This window comes from Petaurus breviceps, unplaced genomic scaffold, assembly GCF_028583685.1.
Source record: "Petaurus breviceps papuanus isolate PSGF00001 unplaced genomic scaffold, PetGlider_PUasm1.0 90881, whole genome shotgun sequence".
Classification (NCBI taxonomy): Eukaryota; Metazoa; Chordata; class Mammalia; order Diprotodontia; family Petauridae; genus Petaurus; species Petaurus breviceps.
This window is the reverse complement of record NW_027187369.1, coordinates 8,494,943-8,514,223: the sequence shown is the minus strand read 5'-3', so window position 1 is coordinate 8,514,223 and position 19,281 is coordinate 8,494,943. Positions and strand designations below refer to the sequence as shown.

Below are 19,281 nucleotides of genomic sequence, written 5' to 3'. Positions count from 1 at the left end.
AGCCTAGTGGGGGCTGTGGTTTATCTTTGGCCTCCCAGAGGCTCCAGGTGCCAATCTAGGCAGAAAGGTGGGGTAGGATAGGACTGGGGGAGGTCTGAGCCACCCCCCTCTAGAACAGCCCAGAGTCTCTGAGACTGGATCAAGGTCTTTGGGTGTTTCCATAGGCTTGGGGCACTTCCATCCCTCCTATCTGTACTGAAGAACCAGGTGCAAGGGATCCTCTCAGCCCCCTCTGAGGATAATCAGACCAGATTTTCATGGACATATAGAGATAGGAAGGAAAGCAGGTTTGACCCCTGGCACAGCCTGTATTACTGATTTTCTGGCAGTTCGTTGGGAATAGACAGGCATAAACACCTTCCATCCCGAGCCTATCATTGTTCTCCTCTCAGAGAGAAAAAAGAAAACTGTGTAAAAAGGAATAACAAGAGAAGGAAGTCAGTGCCTTGCGGAAAGAGTCCTATATTTGGAGTCTGTCTAAGTACTTGGTTTGGGGGGGGGAGGGGAGGAGAATCTCAGATTTATTACTTAATACCTCGGTCCCTCCCTGAGCCTCCCATGTAAAAACAAGGGATTTAGACTGCCCAGGGGTTCTTAACCAGTGATCAGTCAATTTGGTTTTTTAAAATATTTCAATAACTGTATTTCAATATAATTGGTTTCCTTTGTAATCCCTATGTATTTCATTTTATGCTTTTAAAACCACGATTCTCAGAAGGACTTCCTCAGACAGCCAAAGGGGTCCAGGACATAAAAAGGTTGAGCACCCCTGGCCTAGGTGATCTCTGAGGGCCCTTGGAGCTCTCAAATTCTACAATTAGCATTGGGCCCTATGCAATTATTCTTGTATGCTATTAATGAGCCCTGAACTGGAAGGCAGGAAACAAGTTCTCATTGCAGGTTCTGCTGTCCATGACCTTAGATGAGGACTTTCCCCCCATCTGGGCCTCAGTTTCCTCCTTTGTATAGCTGAATTGAACTAGAGAGCCTCTAAAGGTCCTTCAACTTAGATATTCTAAGAATGAAAAGTTCTGTTAGGGAAGGGTTGTTATTGTTGCTGCTGCTTATGTAAGTAAAATTGTGAATGTTTCAATCTAGTCCAACAGGAACTTTTTAAGTACCTACTACGTGTAAGACATGAGCAGCTAGGTAGCTACCCATGGAAACTGCAGTGGACAGAGTGCCAGGCCTGGAGTCAGGAGGACCTGAGTTCAAATCCAACCTCAGACACTTCCTAGCTGGGTGACCCTGGGCAAGTCACTTCACCCTGTTTGCCTCCATTTCCTCATCTGTAAAATGAGCTGGAGAAGGAAATGGCAAACTGTTCCAGTATCTCTGCCAAGAAAACCCCCGATGGGGTCACAGAGAGTTGGACATGACTGAAAAATGACTGAACAACAACAAAATGAAGTCCAAATGAACATCTGTTCAGTGACTCACCCAAGATCATATAGTCAATCAATCAACAACCATTTATTAAGCACTTATTATTTGCCAAGCACTATGCTAGGGCATCAGAGATACAAATACAAAAAGTAAAGTCATTTCTCCTCTTAAGGAGCTTACTTCTTTCTGACTGAACTACAGAGTAAGTGGTAAGTCAAGGCTGGAGCCTTGCTAATGGTCTCTCCATTGTGCCCCCACCATCCTCTGATATCTCAAGGGCACCAGTTACCCCAGGAATACCAGGTGAGTGCAGGTTGGCTTATGCGTCAGACTGCATGCCTGGACACCTGGCATAAGGCACATCATTTTCAAAAAGCCTAATAGAACAGTGTACCATCCCATGCTAACCAACCCCATTTTTTTCCAAATCAGACTTCTGTTGAGTACCTTTATTCAGTGTTTCTTAATAGGCGAATTATCTGATTATCTGATGCCATGAAGACTTTAAGCAATTGATTCACTTGTAATTATGTTTGACAAAATGTGGTTTTTTTTCTCCTTTTCATCCCCCCCCCCCACCATGGTATCAGATTTCTTTGAAGAGACAAATCATTCTCTAAACAGCTGTTTGTATTAAGATCTTATGACTGACAAGCTGGAATTTTCAGCTTCCTCGGTTTCCTTTCTTCTTCTGAAGGAAAGAAGGAGTAGCTCTCCCTTGATCATAAAAAATACATTTCACAGGGCTCTCGAGTCTATTAAAATTTTCCACAACAAAGTACACTGGCAGTCTCCTACCCAATAGCCTCCACACACCCATAACCCCAGTGACTTAAGTGGGATTTAGAGGCCCGCCTGGGCTACTTTCTCTTTCAATCTCGCCTGCACTTGCTTGAAAAGCCTGAAAAGGAACCAAGGAGATGGATTGAATTCTGGGGAGGTGGGTGATTGTGGCCTCTTCTTTTTCAAGTGGTCTGCAACTTTTTCCATTGTCCGTCATCAGCTTTGGGGATGTATATGTGGTTCTGAAAATTCATTTCCAATTTTCTCCCATCATTGCTTTTGGCCTTTCTCGGAGACCTTGTGAGGCCTTGAAATTGTGAGGCCTTCCAGGCAAGGGGTAGAGAAAGAGGCAGAAGAGGATCTTGAGTGTGGGAGCTCTAATGACTTTCTACTTTGAATTACTTTCCTATTTTTCTGACTCAATAACTGGGGCAAAAGACCAGAGCAGAAATGAATGATTTTATTTCCCAGACCTGTTTTTCTAACGGGTAAAAGAAAATGAAAAAAAAGGGAAATAAAGGAAGGCACAAATCACTTTCACCTAGAGTCTCTTTAGTGCCTCTTCCCTCCCGCTCTCCCCTGATATTTTTTGATATTAAAAAAAAAACTTTCTCTCAGCCTTGAGTGCCATGGTAGGTCAGGCCAGAGACAGTGCCTAGAGGAGGACTAGTTCTTTAAGGACAGAGGGACATTGCTAAGCACTGAGCCCATCTCCTTGGGTATCCTTGACACAGACAGTATAGTTACCCATGGTATCTCTTTGCTGTCTGAATCAGAAGAAAGGACTCCTGGGTATCTCTGAGCCTGCCAGTCCACCCTGAAGGAGAGGGTGAGTCTTGTTAAACCCAGAGCTCCCCTGAGAGATGGTTTGTTCCAGGCCAGGAGAACTTCTGTGTTTTGCAGTGGTTCTGGGGTTTCCCAGAGCTTATGAGGGAAGTAACCCTGGTGGGGGTGAGGCTCAGGGTTTCACGCTGGTTCCCAAGCATCTATCTCTCTAGCCCCTCCTTACCTAGAGGACAGTGCTGAGAGTGCTGGATTCACTGGATCTGGGGCCAAATCCTAACTCTGCTCCTTACTACCTGTATGACCTTGACAAGCAGCTTCATTTGTCTGGGTCTCAGTTTCCTCACCTGTAAAATGAGATGATTGGACTAGATAGCCTCCAATTTCCCTTTCTGACATAAATCTATGACCCTTTGTTCCTATGACTGACTAAGTAAGGAATTTTCCCTTATTCCATTGAAGTCAAGGAAATTGGAAACTAGTGAAGAATGTCAGCTTATATTATTTATTGCCTTGGTCAGCAACATGCGACTTAGCAGCAGTGTCCTCAATAGCTTACCAATGTCTTCTGAACCTGACCCAACACACTTTGCAGATGCTGCTAACCCTTGCCTGCTACATCCTAGGGAGTTCCCAGAGGCAAGACTACCACTCGGGTGTGCCTCAGCTAGGCCAGTGTCAGCCAATGGGACACTCAAAGCATTGGTTTTCTAACCAAGGCTTCAGAATGCCTGTGCAATATGAATAAAAGCCAAAACAACATGGAAAACAAATGACTTTTAGCATGTGAATATATAATTTAGAGATGGCAATCATTTTCCATGTTGGCTCCGTATGCACTGTCTCTGCTGGTAGAGATCCAAAGTTTGGCTAAACCAAGTTCTTTGTCCTAATTAAGGCTTAGAGTAAATTGTAGGCTAGGCAAGGACTATAGAGGAACTGGGAACAGTGGTGGACCCTGTCCCCTGAAGGTTTATTTGACCACATTTTATTATCTTTTTTTTCTCTTACATGCATGGTCTCTTATATGCTATCCTTGCTAGGGCCCAACCATTAGAAAAAATGTAAATAAGACTTATGGGAGAAAGGCACCAAAGAATGATATAACTTACTTCTCATCATAGCTTCTGGCTAATGAGGATCAAAATAACCTTAACTTCTCAAGAAACAGAGATAAGGCCATCCAGAAGCTGCCTTCGTAATATTTTCAAGGTGCTTTCAGCCACTAGCCAGTAAATTGTCCAAACACCTGGATCTTTCCAAAGCAAATTTCTCAAACCTGTCTTTCCCTTAACATGTGCCAAACAGAATTCCATGAAAAAATAAACCTTTATTTTAAAAATAAACATTGACATTTGAAAAGAAAGGGAGAGGAACTGTTTTCCTAGTCTCTAAAGGACAATGGTAATAGGTGATAACTTCCTACTGGTCCCAGTAAATGAGAACACAGAAGTTTGTCAGCTGAGCAATCTCCACCCCCCCCCCCAATGACTCAGCCTCACTGCCCTCCTGTCCAGTCCCCTGCTTCCTTTGATTCCATTTCCCTCTGTCTTCCTCTATCTCTGGCTCTCTCTCTTTCCCTCTCTCCCTCCCTTCCTCCTCCTCTTCCTTTTCCTTCTCTCTTTTTCTCTCTCTCTCTGTCTCTGTCTCTCTCTCTCTGTCTCTGTCTCTGCCTCTGCCTCTGTCTCTCTCTCTTTTTCTCTCTCTCTCTGTCTCTCTGTCTTTCTCTCTGTCCCTCTGTCTGTCTCTGTCTGTGTCTGTCTGTCTCTTTCTCTGTCTCTCTGTCTCTGTCTCTCTGTCTCTCTCTGGCTCTCTGTCTCTCTCTCTCTGTCTCTCTGTCTCTCTCTCTGTCTCTCTCTCTCTGTCTCTCTCTCTCTCTGTCTCTCTGTCTCTCTCTCTGTCTCTCTCTCTCTCTGTCTCTCTCTCTCTCTCTGTCTCTGTCTCTCCCCCTCCCTCTGGTTCTCTGTAGGTTTCCCTCTCAGGGTGTCAATCTCTTTGTGTCTTGTCTCATTTTTTCAAACTGTCTCTTTCCTTCTCTGTGGATCTCTTCCCTTTCTCTCCCTTCCCTCCTTTCTATATCCCTTCCTCTGTGTATTTTTCCCTTAACTGACCACAGTCTGAAACCAAACCACATCCATATGCCTGTGTCCTGTCTATTATATGAAGCTTTACTTTTCCTGTTCTCCATCTAAAAAGCAAAGGAGTATAACATTTCTTCATTCCTTCTTTTATTTCTTTTTGAGACAGTCAGGATTAAATGACTCATCCACGGTCACATAGCTGATAAGTGTCTGAGGCCAAATTTGAACTCAAGTCCTCTTGACTCCAGATCCATGGCCCTAGTAAACATCAGAGGCAGGATTTGAATCCAGGTCCCAGATTCAGCACTCTTTCTATTGTACTGCACTGCACTGCTTCCTGTACCATAGCCTGCTCTTTATAAGCATCACAAGATGTGATTAAAAAATATAAATTCCCCCTTGGTTTTACTTCATTCTTATGCTGTTGGGGGTTTGTTGTTGTTGTTTTTGTTTTTTTGTTATTGAAGCTGTCATTCGAAGACAGCTTGGCCTAATGGAAAGAGCGCTGACCTTAAAGTCAAAAGATTGGGTATGTATGCCCAGGTCTGCCCCTTTCTAGTTGTATGACTGCATATGAGTCACGTCCCCTTTTCTGAGGCTGGTTTCTCATTTGTAAAATGAGGTTGACAAAGGCCTACCAACAGATTGACCTCCAAGGTCTGCTGTGAGGAAAGTGTTTTGGAAACACTGGAGAAATGTATATTCTCATGAATTTTTCAACCAGAGGCTTAACAGAAATGATGATTTGTAAATGAACACAATGTATTGGGTATAGAAGAAGTCTAATAGTCTCTTGTCCCCAGAAAGAATGAGCTTAGTATCCCTGACACTGTGTGACTTTCCCCTTTCTGGGTCTCAATTTCCCCATCTTGCAAATGAGGAGGTTGGACGAGATGCTCCCCAAGGTCACTTTTTGCACCCATAGTCTGTGGTTCTTGGATAATTTGTCAGATACCCTGCCGATTTTTCACAGTTATTTTGGTGAATACATTCAGATTTATGAACTGGCTTTGCCATTCTGTGGCTGGCTGCCAAACATTAAATCCCATTTTAATGAATGAGGATGATTTTTATTGTCGTTGCCATTATTTTTAATTGTGGATTGTGTGCTGTGAAGTGGGACCTTTCAGGATATAGTGAAGACAAGATATCACCTTTGGCTTGAGGGCATCTATGTAAATACCTAGACTCCTATGTGCAGAATGATGGGTAGTGAGGGGGGAAAGTCAGGGTCATAGAGGAAAGTGGAGGAGACCTTAGCTATTACAAACCCTTCATTTCAGAAGTAGGGTCAATTTCTGTTACAATGGGGGCCTTGGGGATTTGAGGTTGGGGTTGTAGTTAGACTTGGGGTTCAGACACTCAAAGTAAAAAGTCATTCTTCCCTGGCTAAGGGGAAAAAAAAGCTGGGGAAATGGTTCTAAGGTGCCTGTTACTCCAAAGACTTGGGCAGCCTAGAGCCAGAGAGCTGTAGCTGCAGTTGAAGATAAAATCAAGACGGTGAGACCAGAATGAGTTTGAAGATGGAGAACCAACCGGTAGAGTAGGAAAGTTTCCTTCCTCCCCTCTGCCTCCCTTGCTCCATTCAAGGTTTACATCCTTCTAGAGGCTGTTCATGATCTGCCTGTTTGGTAGTACCCCTCTACCCCCAAAGAAATGACTCTCTGTATTTTGTCTTGACTTATCAGTGGATAGATAATTGGCCTTCAACAGTATGTAAACTCCTTGAGGGTTCCATTAATTTTTGTCTTTGTAACCCCAGCACATGTCACAGTGCCTGGCATAGGGGAGGTGTTAATAGAGCTTCTGACAGTAAGCTGAATTTGTAAACCTGGAAATGTCCTGTGATGCTGCTGGTGACTAATGATGGTGGCTGACACCAGCTTCCAGTGACAGGCTGAAAGCCAGAGGACAGTGGAAAAGAGTTTGAAGGAGCCGGTCATGTCTGCTGCTTGCTTCAGTAGCTCTCTGAGACTGCGGGGACTTGAGAGCCCCAAGAAAATGCCCACCCATGTTATGTTGGGGGGTTGAGTTGTGGGGACATTAGAGTCACATCTCAGCCACATGACTTACTGAAGAATAAGCATAATAATATCATAACTCTGTAAGGTTCTGAATTGCAGAGAAGGTACCAGCCTGTATTTGTAGAGTTTCTTCAACTGGGAGCCAATGCAATCTCAGGTCTTATCCCTATCCCTGTCTCTATGCATAATAGCAGCAAAGTATGATGGTGGGTTCTCCCCACCATCCCTGGGAGGCAGGTGCTATAGTTAGTGTTATCCTCATTTTACAGAGAGGGAAACTGAGGCTGAAAGGCATTAGATGACTGACTCCCAGTCACACAGCTAATAAGTGTAAGAGGCAAGATTCGAATCCAGGTCTTGTTGGCTCTAAGTCCAACATTCTCTCCACTGCATACTGTGCCCTTCTGTGGGTTTCCTGAAGCCCCTTTGCACCCCACACCAGATCCCCACCAGTGTAAATTTCCCCTCTGTTTCAGAAGCTCTCTGGCATTCTTTGCTCCTTTCCGCTAGATAACTGATAGCTGCCTATACATCCTGAGGTACTTTCCAATTAGTCTGAACGCTCCAGAGGCATCAATGATGCATGCATGTGGGCCTTGCATGTATTTCCAATTTAATTTGCCTTTATTATGCATACTTATTAGGGTTCCAGGAGGTTGGAGATTCATGGGCGATAAACCCACAGCCAGCCGTCCACAGGCTTTTTTTTTCCTAAATGAGCACTGAAACTCCAAAGTGGATTTGGGTAGTTTGAGCACACACATTTTCCCAGGATCCCCAGATACCTTCATCTCATGCCAGGCATGAAGAGAAAAACAACAACTAAAGTTTGACATCTGCAAGCATCCATGCTGTTCTGCTGTGGGGAGAGTTGGGGAATTTGAACAAGGCTTGTTGCTCTTAATCTGCCAAAATCTTAGCAACAGGCTTCTAGTTAGGTTAAGGCTTTGGCACTTCAATGGAACAGCATTTTCTTCCCTCCCCTGGTGTGGATTGCAACCCATCCAAGCCTTTCATCCTTGCCATGATCTTATCCTGAAGATTGGCCAAAACTTGCCGTAGGCCTTGCTTTTCCAGCGTTGGGGCATTTTGTGAGAAACAGTGGGGTTCTTGGGCTAGCTCTCTATTGTCCCTGGTCCTTACCACATGACTGGCCCACCAGCATTTATGATCAGACTTTTCCTAATTGATATTCCTTCCAGTTCTGTGGGCTGGGTGGTTAATATCTGTTACACATCTTTTGTGGGCCCACAGTCTGATTTCTTACATCCAGCTTAAATCTGCCTTTCTGCAGCATCCACCCATTTGCTCCTAAGTTGGCCCTCTGGGTCCAAGACTGGCAAGTCTGATGCCTCTTCCACCCAGTAGCCCCTCAAACACTTGAATACATGATTATATCTCCTCTAAGTCTTCTCCTATTTGTACTAACCATTCCATTTCTATCCATTGATCCTATACTCTCCAACCCCTCATTATTCTGGTCACACTCTTCTGGATATGCATCAACTTGTCTGTGTTTTTCCTAAAATTTGGTGCTCAGAACTGAACCCAATACCCAGGATCTGGCCAGAACAGGACAGAATATAGCATACCTATTTCCCCATTTCATTCTCAACATTGTGCCTTTCATAATGCAGCCTAGTAGATAACCCTAGTAGGGTTAGATCATCCATTTGCCTTTTTGAGCTGTACATCTCTGTGTTGACTTATAATGAGCTTGTGGTTCACTAAGGCCTCCAAATCTTTTTTCACAGGAACTTTTATCTAGCCGTGCCTCATCTTATATTTGAGAAGTTGATTTTCTGAACCCCAGTAGAACTCTACATTTATCCCAATTAAGTGTTATCAGATTGGGCCAGTATAGCAAGGTCCTTTGGGATTCTCATATTTCCAACCAACATATAGGTTACCCTTCCAAGATTTTTGACTTCTATATATTTGATCAGCATGCCATTATGCCTTCATTCGAGTCATTGGTGAAAATGGTGAACAGCACATATCAGAGCACAGATCCGAGAATAAATCCCTAAGGCACTCCACTACAAACCTCCTTCAAAGCTAGCATTGAGCCATTTGTGATGATTCTTAAGATCCAGTCATTCCACCAGTTCTAAATCCTTCTAAATGTACTATTGTCTAGCTTACATGACTGTGCCTTAGCTACAGGGATACCTGGAAGGATTTTGTCCCAAATGCTTTGCTGAAATCTAAGGAAGATGTGTCCACAGAATTCCTCAGATCTATCAGACTAGCTACCCTGTCAAGAAAAAGAGACTGAGGTCAGTTTGGCCATATGCCCATATTAGCAGGAGTTCTGTCTTTTCTTCTGTGCTCCTTTGTCTTCAATATAGCTCAAACAACAACAACAAATCCCATATTCTAAATTATAGCCATTTGCATATGCTTCTAAATTATAGCCATTTGCATACACCTCTTACTTCCCCAGACTACACACCTTAGTCTCTTTAATGGTGGAAACTGTGACTTATTCATCTCTTTCTACAACTCCTCCCCATCCCACAATGCCTTGCACACAATAGGGCTGCCTGGGTCTCTTTGGTGCTTGCCTCTAGCACTATTTGTATGGAGGAACCTGGATGGAGTTTCGTTTCTCTAAGGGACCTATCAAAGGAACCCAGGGAGCAGGGGTGGGGAAGGAGTGCATTCCAAAGGTACTGAAGCATAAGATTGAAGGTTCAGCTTGTCAGATAGAAAAGAAGTTTTGTTGGAATGAAGAGTGCAAGAATGGGAATAATATGAAATGAAATGAGTACAGAAAGAGAAGTTAGAGTCACATTGTGTCCACAGAATTCCTCAGATCTATCAGACTAGCTACCCTGTCAAGAAAAAGAGACTGAGGTCAGTTTGGCCATATGCCCATATTAGTGACTAGCTTTAAATGCCAAGCAAAAGAATTTGTAGCTTCTTCTCCAGGCAGTGGAGAGCTATTGAAGTTTCTTGAGCTGGTGAGTGGCTCAGGTGGGTTAGGAAGCTAATTTTGCAGCTTTGTGGAGAATGACTTGGAAAGAGGAAAGACCAGAAGTAAGGAGCCCAACTAGGCAGCTCCTACTGGTAGGAAGTTCCTTCTGGCCAGATCGCTCAGACACGCGTCAGAGCAAGGAGTTATTGCCTGGCTTTATCAGTTTCTTCAGCTGTCTCTCGAAACTGGTTCTGGGAGACACAAACAGCAATCCCCTCGGAAAACAATGGATTGCCCTTTCATTCCCCTCACTGCTTAGAGCTCTGCTCTGTTTTATCAAAACAATAGAACCAGTTCTGCCCAAATGATCTCATATTTAACTTCAGCTGCTTTTATACTGTTTGGAGAGTTGGGAAAAAAAAATCTTAGAAGGATGGACTTAGTTTTTAGTGAAATGTTATTAATGCTTTCAGTAATGACCATATGCCACACTAGGGGCATTTAGCAGGATGAGCCCAGCACAGGTGCATTCTCAGGCACCCTGGGCGGGTCCTACAAAGACCTGGTTTTGAGGTCCAGCTTTGGGCCTTGGCAGCCAGCCTCCTCGACCCCACGCTGGGTTATTTAGCACAAGAAGCCTGCGCGGGAGGCAGGTAAGTGGCTGAGGCTGGTGTGGCAAAGACCCGAGTTCAAGGCCCAGCTTTGCTACAGGCCAACTACCTCCCAGGGAGCAAGGCTCTTCTTCTGTTGGCTTCTGTTGTCTCAGTCATACAATGAAGGAGCCGGCACAGGCCTCTTTCTGCTCAAATGTTGCATGCCACTTTTTGTTGAAAAGAATAACTAATCGTTCTCATATAGCTGCTGGGATAAAAGGAGGGTTTGCCCCCAAAGGTTTAGTGTGGATAGGGAAAGAGATGTAAGAGCATCAGAGTGGAGCCGACCAGAACCCCCCTCAAGGTGGTCACTTGATTTAGGACCATCCAGTGGTAGAACGAGAAGCAAACTTTCAGATTATTTAGTCCAACATTCCCTTTTTTACAGAGGAAGAAACTGAGGGCTAAAAAGGAAAGTGACTTGTCCCAGGCTACATACGGTAGCTAACAGTAGAGCTAAGACTCCAACCCAGGGCTCTAACTACCACACAGTCTCCAGCTTAAGCCAATTATTCAACAAGTAGGCCGCAGGGCCTAATGGATAAGATACTGAGCTTAGAGTCAGGAGACAGGTTCAAAGCCTGCTTCTGGCACTTATTAACTCTGTGACCCTGGGCAAGTGGCTTAACCTCCCTGAGCCTTATTTTCCTCATATGTAAAATGGGAATGATAATAATATCCACAGTACCTACCTCTAAGGGTTATTGTGAAGCTTGAATAAGCCAGTGTTTGTAAAGCACTTTGAAAACTTGGAAAATACCTTACAATGTCATCTTTCTATGTGCATTAGGCAGCTCACTAGGAATGACGGAAAGGCAGTTTGGGGCCCAAAATGGAGCCTAATTTTCCAGCTTTGTAATTTGGGGTAACAAGATTGTGAAGTTCCAAGGGAAAAAATGTGTGTAAAGCCCTAATCTGACCCTAGCACATCCGAATTTAGGAAACATGCATTGACCATAATTTTGCAAGTATTCGGAACTGGAATTAAACAGAACCAAACCTCAAGTAAGAAAACTTGCCCTACAAAGGAAACCCAAATTTAAAAAAAAAAAAGAAAAAAATCCAAACAAACCCTTTTAAACCAGTTTGAACTAGAGTTGAGCCTCAATATTTACATGTGTCTCTAATCAGCACATCAAAATCTGGGAAGACCCAAAGCTCATCAGTACAACCCCAAACAGACCTTGGCATTGTTCTCCTAATAAGCATCTTGAGATCCAGGGAGAGCAAACAGCATGGTGGGAGCCCCACGCCCTGCTTGGGACTTATCTCTCAGATTGAGCCCCAGCAGTGGGATTTCTGCAAGTTATCCCCCAGGCTTGGCAGTCTTGCAAGACTCCAGAAGGACCCAACGTACCCCTGTAAAGTCTAGAGCAAAGGGCCGATGCCCCATATGAGGCAAACACAGGTGGATCCTGCTCTGAACCAACACAGGTTGTGAAAAACTGATGCTGTGGACTACTCAATTAGTACACTGTGTCTCACTCTTTTGCCAGAGGCTTCACCCTGTGCTTTCCTGATGGATTCAAAATGAGGTTCAGTTTCCTCCAGAAAATCAGATGGTGACTTTTCAGGAATACTGATTTTACAAAATATGATAAATGGCCATACTTAGAGTGGCGTTGTCTTTGGGCCCTCAACCCCTTATACTCAAGCATATATTTCCATACAGAAGTTGCTGTTCTGAACGGGCTCAATTTCAGTAGGAGTCCCTTTTGTCTGGAAAACTCCTCTCAGTGTGTGGTGGGGAAGGGGATACAGTGCGGTTTGGAAATAAAAATCTTTGCAAAATGGAAAAAGAACTGGATTTGGAGTAATAGGGCCTAAGTTCAAATTTCACCTCTGTCACTACCCATATGAACTTGGGTAAGTCAAGTCACTGTCCTCCTCTGCCCTCTGTCAGATGAGAGGGGCTGGGCTAGATGGCTCTGAAGTCTGTTCCAGATGTTGTTCCATGATCTTGTGAACCTATGAAACATCTTAAAGGATCTCCTATCACATCGGAGCATCTCAGGGAAAGGGCCTTGTCCAGTGTCTCATGGCATTCAGATCCTTCAAAGAACCAAGGACCCCAAATATGCTTTGGCTTCAGTTCACCTGATTTTTGAGGTAAAAAAAAATTTGGCTTGAAGTGTTGGGCATGACCGATGCTTTCATGCAGAAGTATATTTGTACATTGACACATGTAATCTATTCACCTTATGGATTCACACATCTGAATTAATTGCATATTATAACTTCAACCTTTGAGTTTTACTTAATTGAAATAATCATTTTATGTTTTCAGCTTTCAAAAGCTATGGGAAATCCTTACTGGGTCTTATAAAGTTGAGGTTCAAGCTTTAAGAGTTTTCTTATTTGTTTGTGTATATCAGCTTCATATGTATAAACCACTTGCCTCCAGATCCAAAATGACGGTGTCTACAAGCTTGGTCTTTTTGCTTTTAGGGCCGCTGCACTCGAGAGAACTGCAAGTATCTTCACCCTCCTCCTCACCTGAAGACCCAGCTTGAAATTAACGGGCGTAACAACCTGATACAGCAAAAGACTGCGGCTGCCATGTTCGCGCAGCAGATGCAATTCATGCTTCCGGGCGCTCAGCTTCAGCCAATTGTAAGTTATAGAAATATTTCTGTGAAATCTGGGTGGCGGTGTTCTTAGCGGTTTAAAAAAAAAAACAGAGACAATGAAACTGGAATGTCTTGTTTGCCCCTGTTGATGTAAAACCAACCTTCTTATATGGAAAGACATATGATTGATACTTTGTGTATCTAAGTTCATTTACATATATATGTAAATTGACAATATATATGTGTGTGTATGCCTCTCCATCTTTATCCAGGTGGGTCTTTGGGAAACAGATATAGAGTCCATCACCAAGTCCATCCCACCTGGTGGGACCAGTCATAGCTTGGGTTCCCTGGCACAAACTGTAAGAACCCAGGGCTACCATGAAGTATCAAATGGTGAGCTTTATGGAGGCAAGTGAATGGTAGGGACCACAAATGCTTTAGGACAGGAATTCTTGACCTGGGATCCACAATACCCAAAGAGTCCATGGGCAAATTTCAACAGGTTCGCTAACTTTTGATTTCCTTTGCAATCCCGTGTATCTGATTTTATGCATTTAAAACCATTATTCTAAGTTGGAGTCACTGTCACAGCCAAAGGGGGTCCTTGCAGCCAGAGGAATTCATGATACACACAAAAAGATTAAAATCTGATTTAGGAGGTCAAAAAAAGGTTGGAATCGCTGGGAACTAGATAACCTTTAATCATTTCAGCTGGCATTGATACAGTACTTTAAGGTTCATAAAGCACTTTCTACACATGATCTCACTTGATCCAGATGTTTTCACATGAAGAACGGGTGTGGGGACATACAGAACTGTTCTCAAAGCTATGAATTTAACCAGGAATGAAATTTGCCAGAATCCTCAATGTGTCAGAATGAGAGAGAGAGAAAGAGAATTTAATCTGATCCTCTCATTTAAAAAATGAAGACCCTGAGACCCAGAAAAGTTAAATGATTTAGCCTTCCTCTCACCTAGCTAATAACCAGCAGAGCTCCATCTCAAACCTAGCCTGGAGCCGACTCCTAACCCGGTGATCGCTCTTCTGCCCCAGACTTCCCAGAGGTGGGTTCTTGAGACCTATTTGATACTGTTAGAACAAATTTCCTGACACCTTCATGGTGTTATAGATCCCCACCAGAGATTTCCATTGCAGAAATTCACAAGGCACAAGTTCAGCTTTGCTGTGAGCTAGAGAGTTCACAGAGACGCTTTCCATAAAAAATAATTGTCCTATAACTGTCCAATTTTCTCAAGTGCATGAGACTTAAGAAAAAGATTGTTGAGAACTCACTGGGTCTTTGTGCCTTGAAATAATGCTGCCTCATGTTATTTCTGAGCTTCCAGGGAGAGCTGAGAACTGATTCTGCCTAGCCTCGCCCACACTTCTCCCATGTCTCCAGTTTAGTTCAGGGCTATCTCATTCTAACTCCAGCTGCCCAGCTTCCTCTAAGCCAATGGCAGGACAAATTAGATGAGGCCCATGTAATCAGGAGCCCCTTAGAACGTGAAGAGTGTTAGAGCTGGAAGACACATTAGGGTTTCTCTAGCCTTCCTCCTGATTTGATAATTCCCCATTTCAGCATCGTCTCCACGATGAACTCACCAAAAAGTGAGATCCATACGTGGTAGTGAGTTCCAAAGGAAATGGACACAGTCATCCCTCTGAGCTTCTGTGAGTGAGTCCCAGTCCTGGCTGTGTGCTTAAGTCATTCTCCTCATTTTATAGATGAAGAAAAGTGAAGGAAAGACTCATGCTTCTTTGATGCCTTAAATCTCTATATTCTTACTTGAAAGTTTTTTCAGATAGACAGTAACCTTTAAGGAAAAGGAGGAGAGGATGCACACTCAGCTACCTTGAGTTCCACGTGTTTACTCTTTTGTGTTTAATCAGTGACTTGGATAAATGGATATACAGCATGCTTATGAAATGTACAGATGGTACAAAGGGGAGGGAGGAGAGGGGGGATAGAAGGGGGAGAAAGAGAGGGAGAGAGAGAGAGGGAGGGAGAAAGGAGAGAGAGGGGAGAGAGAGAGGGAGAAAAGAGAGAGAGGGGAGAAAGATAGAGGGAGAAAGGAGAGGGGGAGAGAGACAGAGAGAGAGGAAGGGAGGGAGAGAGAGAAAGGGGGAGAGAGAGAGGAAAAGAGAGAGGAGAGAGAGGGAGGGAGAAGGAGAGAGAGAGAGAGAGAGAGAGAGAGAGAGAGAGAGAGAGAGAAGGGGGGAGTTTACACACCGAAAGATAGTCACAGTGTGAAAAATCTTGCCAGGCTAGAAAAACTGGGACCAATCTCATAAAATGGAAAAAATATCAGTATTACAGTTGGGTTCAAAAAATCAACTTCATTAGAATATAACTGTAGATAGCAGTTCACCTCTTTGCACTCTAAACTCACTAAAGGTCAAAAAGGTCAAAACAGCAGCAAGCAAAGCTTTTCCCATGTTAGGCTCCAGAAAGAGGCATGGTGTCCTGTGCTCAGAAAGTGATAGCCCTGCTTAAGTCTCCTCTTGGTTTACCAGGGTACATACACCTGGATCATTGTGTTCACTGATGGGTGCCTCATTTTAATAAGGACATTGATAAGCTGGACAGCATCCAGAGGAGAATGAGCAGGCTGTGGCCTTGAGATTATGGCATGGAAGGATCACTTTAAGGAACTGAGAATGTTTTCCTACAGAAGAGAAGACTCAAGGGGGCCCCAAGAGCTATCATGAAGGGCTAAAGGGCCATCATGAGTAAGAGGGCTTAGCCTTGCTCTACTAGGCCTTGGAGGGCAAACATAGGAGCAATAAGTGGCAATGGCAAAGCTTTCAGCTCCCTGGAAGGAAACTCCCTAAGCAGGAGAGAGCTGTCCCAAAGTAGAATGAGCTGCCTTGGGAGGTGGCAGCTCCCCCTGCCCCCCGGCAGCCTTCAGGCCGCTTGTAGGGTATGTTGTAGAGAAGTATAAGGCCCCAAAGTCCCATATGAAAGTGGTAACAGAGAAAGGATTCAGTCCTTGGGGCTGCAGTTCCTGCTGGGACTCCTCAGTGAGGCAACCATGAGAGAGTCGACTGAAGACCGATTTGAAAGTCTGGGACCTCTGGGTTTATGTTCCTGTTCTCCCTCATCTAGCTATGTAGCCTATGCTATATGACCTTCGGTCCCACCACATCTCTGAGCCTGGCACCCTGTATCTGTTAAAACTGAGATTATAGAGCCAGAGATTTTGAGCTGGGGGGAGCTGGGGGTGGGGTAGTGGATGGAGCTCTGGCCTTGGAATCCGGAAGAAGACCTCAGCCTTGCCTCTAACACTTAGGATCTGTGGGAACCCAGGCAAATTGCTGACCCTCTCTGAAACTCCACTTCCTCATCTATAAAATGGGGATGATAATCAAACTTCCCTCACAGGTCAAGGTGAGAGTCAAATGAAATATTGTGCATAAAGCACCTTTAGGACTTCAGAGTGCGGGGCAGCCAGGTAGCACAGTGAGTAAGAGCACCGGCCCCAGAGTCGGGATGACCTGGGATCGAATCTGGGCTCTGACACTTAGCACCCATCCAGAAACACCTGGCTGTGTAACCTTGAGTAAGTTACTTAACCCCAGTTGCTTAAAAAAAAACTTCAGAGTGCTTAGAGCTACTATGATTTAGTCTCATTTTTTACAGATGAGGAAACTGAGGCCCAGAGAGGGTAAGTGGCTTGTCACACAAAATCACACAGATAGCAAGTGGCAGAGCTGGGATTTGAACCTATGTGCTTTGATTCCAAATTTAGGACTCCTACCTTACCTAGCCACCTATTGAATAACCCTAATCATAATATTTCTGCTCTCTCCCATAAAGAGCTATTGCAAGATCTAAGAAGTGAGTGTTTGGGGAAGTCCTGTAAGGGTAGGGAGGGAGCTGTTGATCTGTGAAGCTCTTGAACCTCTCAGGGACCGCTTTCCCCCAGTCCCCCCACATCTCCCTGGGTATTTCGATTGGGGGAGGGGTTTGGAGCTGAAAGGGAATGAGTCCCTGACAGCCCAGCATATTGTATTGCCTGGCACACATTCCACACTACAAGATATTACTGAAATGACCCTAGGGAATCCTGAAGAATGACTTTTCCACCTTGCTGCTGCTTCAATGGAAGCCATCATAATGTGGTAAACTGATCGGTGATTAATTTCTTCAGTTGCTGTGCATCCCCAATCAAACCCTGAGGTGCTTGATACACAGAGATTTTTGCAAAGTTCAATTCAATTTGCCAGAAATGAGTCCCTTGATAAAGGGGATGTCAGCTTAATTGGAATAGTGGCTCAGAAATAAACGGAGTCCAATGTGACTGAACAACAGATAAATAGCAGCCCTCGTTAGTCCCAGTAGCATGTCTTGCTGCAGTAGACAAGCCAGTTCCCTGCATTTACCTGGTCTGAACTGGTAGCTACTGGCATAAGCCCTGAGCTGGGGTGCCTGTTTCCCTTGCTTAAATGAGGCACAGGATGTTGTTGGCAGTTTGAGGAGGATGGCTTCTCAGGTCCATCACCCAAAATTTGGGATTTGAAAGTCCAATTCTTTTCCACTGACCAAGCACCATGGGAAGTGTCATGGCCACTTGCAGAGCCCAAGTGGGTCAACAGGACAGGGTCACTCCTCCAGAGAACTCAGGCAGGCTTCTGTAGGCTTGGATTTCACAATTGAGAGGGCCAGGAAGGAGGAACTCTCACTATCGGGCGTGGTCCCTCTGGGGATGTGTTATAGGGCTATTAAAAAAAAATTTTTGGATTTAGAAACCTAGTGTAGCCTAGACCTGTCCTTGTAGGGAATTCTTTCAGTTTCCCTTTGGGGTTCTGTTGATTTTGAGATACAGTTTCTGCTACATGGGTGAACTTAACCCAGGACAGTGTGAGTACCTGGAGCCTTAAGAAAGAGGTTTGCTGACCGAGCATTTTGGGGTTTACCTGGGCTATGCCAGCCCAAGCGTTCTGCTTAGTGTTCTTCCTGGCTTATATAGTGGGAGCCAAATTGTGGAATCCCCAACCCAAGAAGTTAAAACCACTGGCTCCATTTGCTTCACAGACTTCATCTGGGCCTGAGTCATCAGGACCGAGGCTAGGACCCTTTTTTAGCTCTTTTTTTTCTCTTTTTTACCTCATTTTCCCAATGGATTCTTTATAAACCAGGCTCAAAACTTATTTGGGTTTTTTTTTTCAAGATGAGCCAAGAGGCAACATAACCCTCCAGGACTACAGGGACAATGAAACCAGAAATCTAGTGGGTGGGGTGTGAGAGTTGGGAACAATATGGCTATTTTAGGCCTTCAGATTTTTTTTAATCCCCTTTTCCCCATTATATTAAAGAAAATCTTAAAAATATTAAACCTCAGGGTGGCTAGGTGGCACAGTGCATAGAGAACAGGCCCTGGAGTCAGGAGGACCTGAGTTCAAATCCTGCCTCAGACACTTAACACAAAAACTAGCTGTGTGACCTTGGGCAAGTCACTTAACCCCAATTGCCCTGCTTTCCCCCCTCCAAAAAATAAAAGCAAAAACAAAAGTATTAAACCTCTGTGAAATGTAGAACAGTGGAAAGAATCCTAGGTTTGGACTGAAAGCATCTGGGTTCAAATCCTGCCTCTGCCATAGACTACCTAGATGTGACCTTGAACAAGTCCCTTTCCTTCTATAGACCTTAGTTTTCTGTTCTATAAAATGAGGGGGGTTTGAATAGATGACCTCTGCGGTCCTGCCTTGTTCTATGATCTGAATCAAACATATGAACATGGCAGCAGACGTAGAAACACAAAATGGACTTTGTTTTATTTTTCACTTCATTGGAGGCTAAATGATCATTCCCCACCCTTATCCTAGATGATACACATTGCAATTTGCTTACAGCGGAAAACCTTTTCTCCGTGGTTCCTACTAAATGGAATTCGTGCTAGCAACTGCAGCATGTCATGGAGAAAGCAAACAGAGAGATCAGATGCAATCCCTTCAACTTACAGAAAATGGAATTGAGACCAGAGATGGACAGTGATTCACCCAAGGCCATATAGCTAGGAAGAGATTGGACTAGAACCCAGAAGTCCTGCATCTCAAGCTGGGCTTTGTTCCAC

The 19,281-nt window shown here is 44.2% G+C and overlaps 1 protein-coding gene across 16 annotated transcripts in view; it reads left to right on the top strand.

Annotated features, from left to right (window-relative positions):
* MBNL3 (muscleblind like splicing regulator 3) overlaps positions 1-19,281 on the top strand; it is a 163,643-nt gene that overhangs the window by 103,512 nt on the left and 40,850 nt on the right. For all 16 annotated transcript variants that reach the window (XM_069074085.1, XM_069074092.1, XM_069074093.1 and 13 more), the window contains one exon: positions 13,079-13,243. In XM_069074085.1, the coding sequence (XP_068930186.1) occupies positions 13,079-13,243 (165 nt within the window). The remainder of the gene's footprint in view (positions 1-13,078; positions 13,244-19,281) is intronic.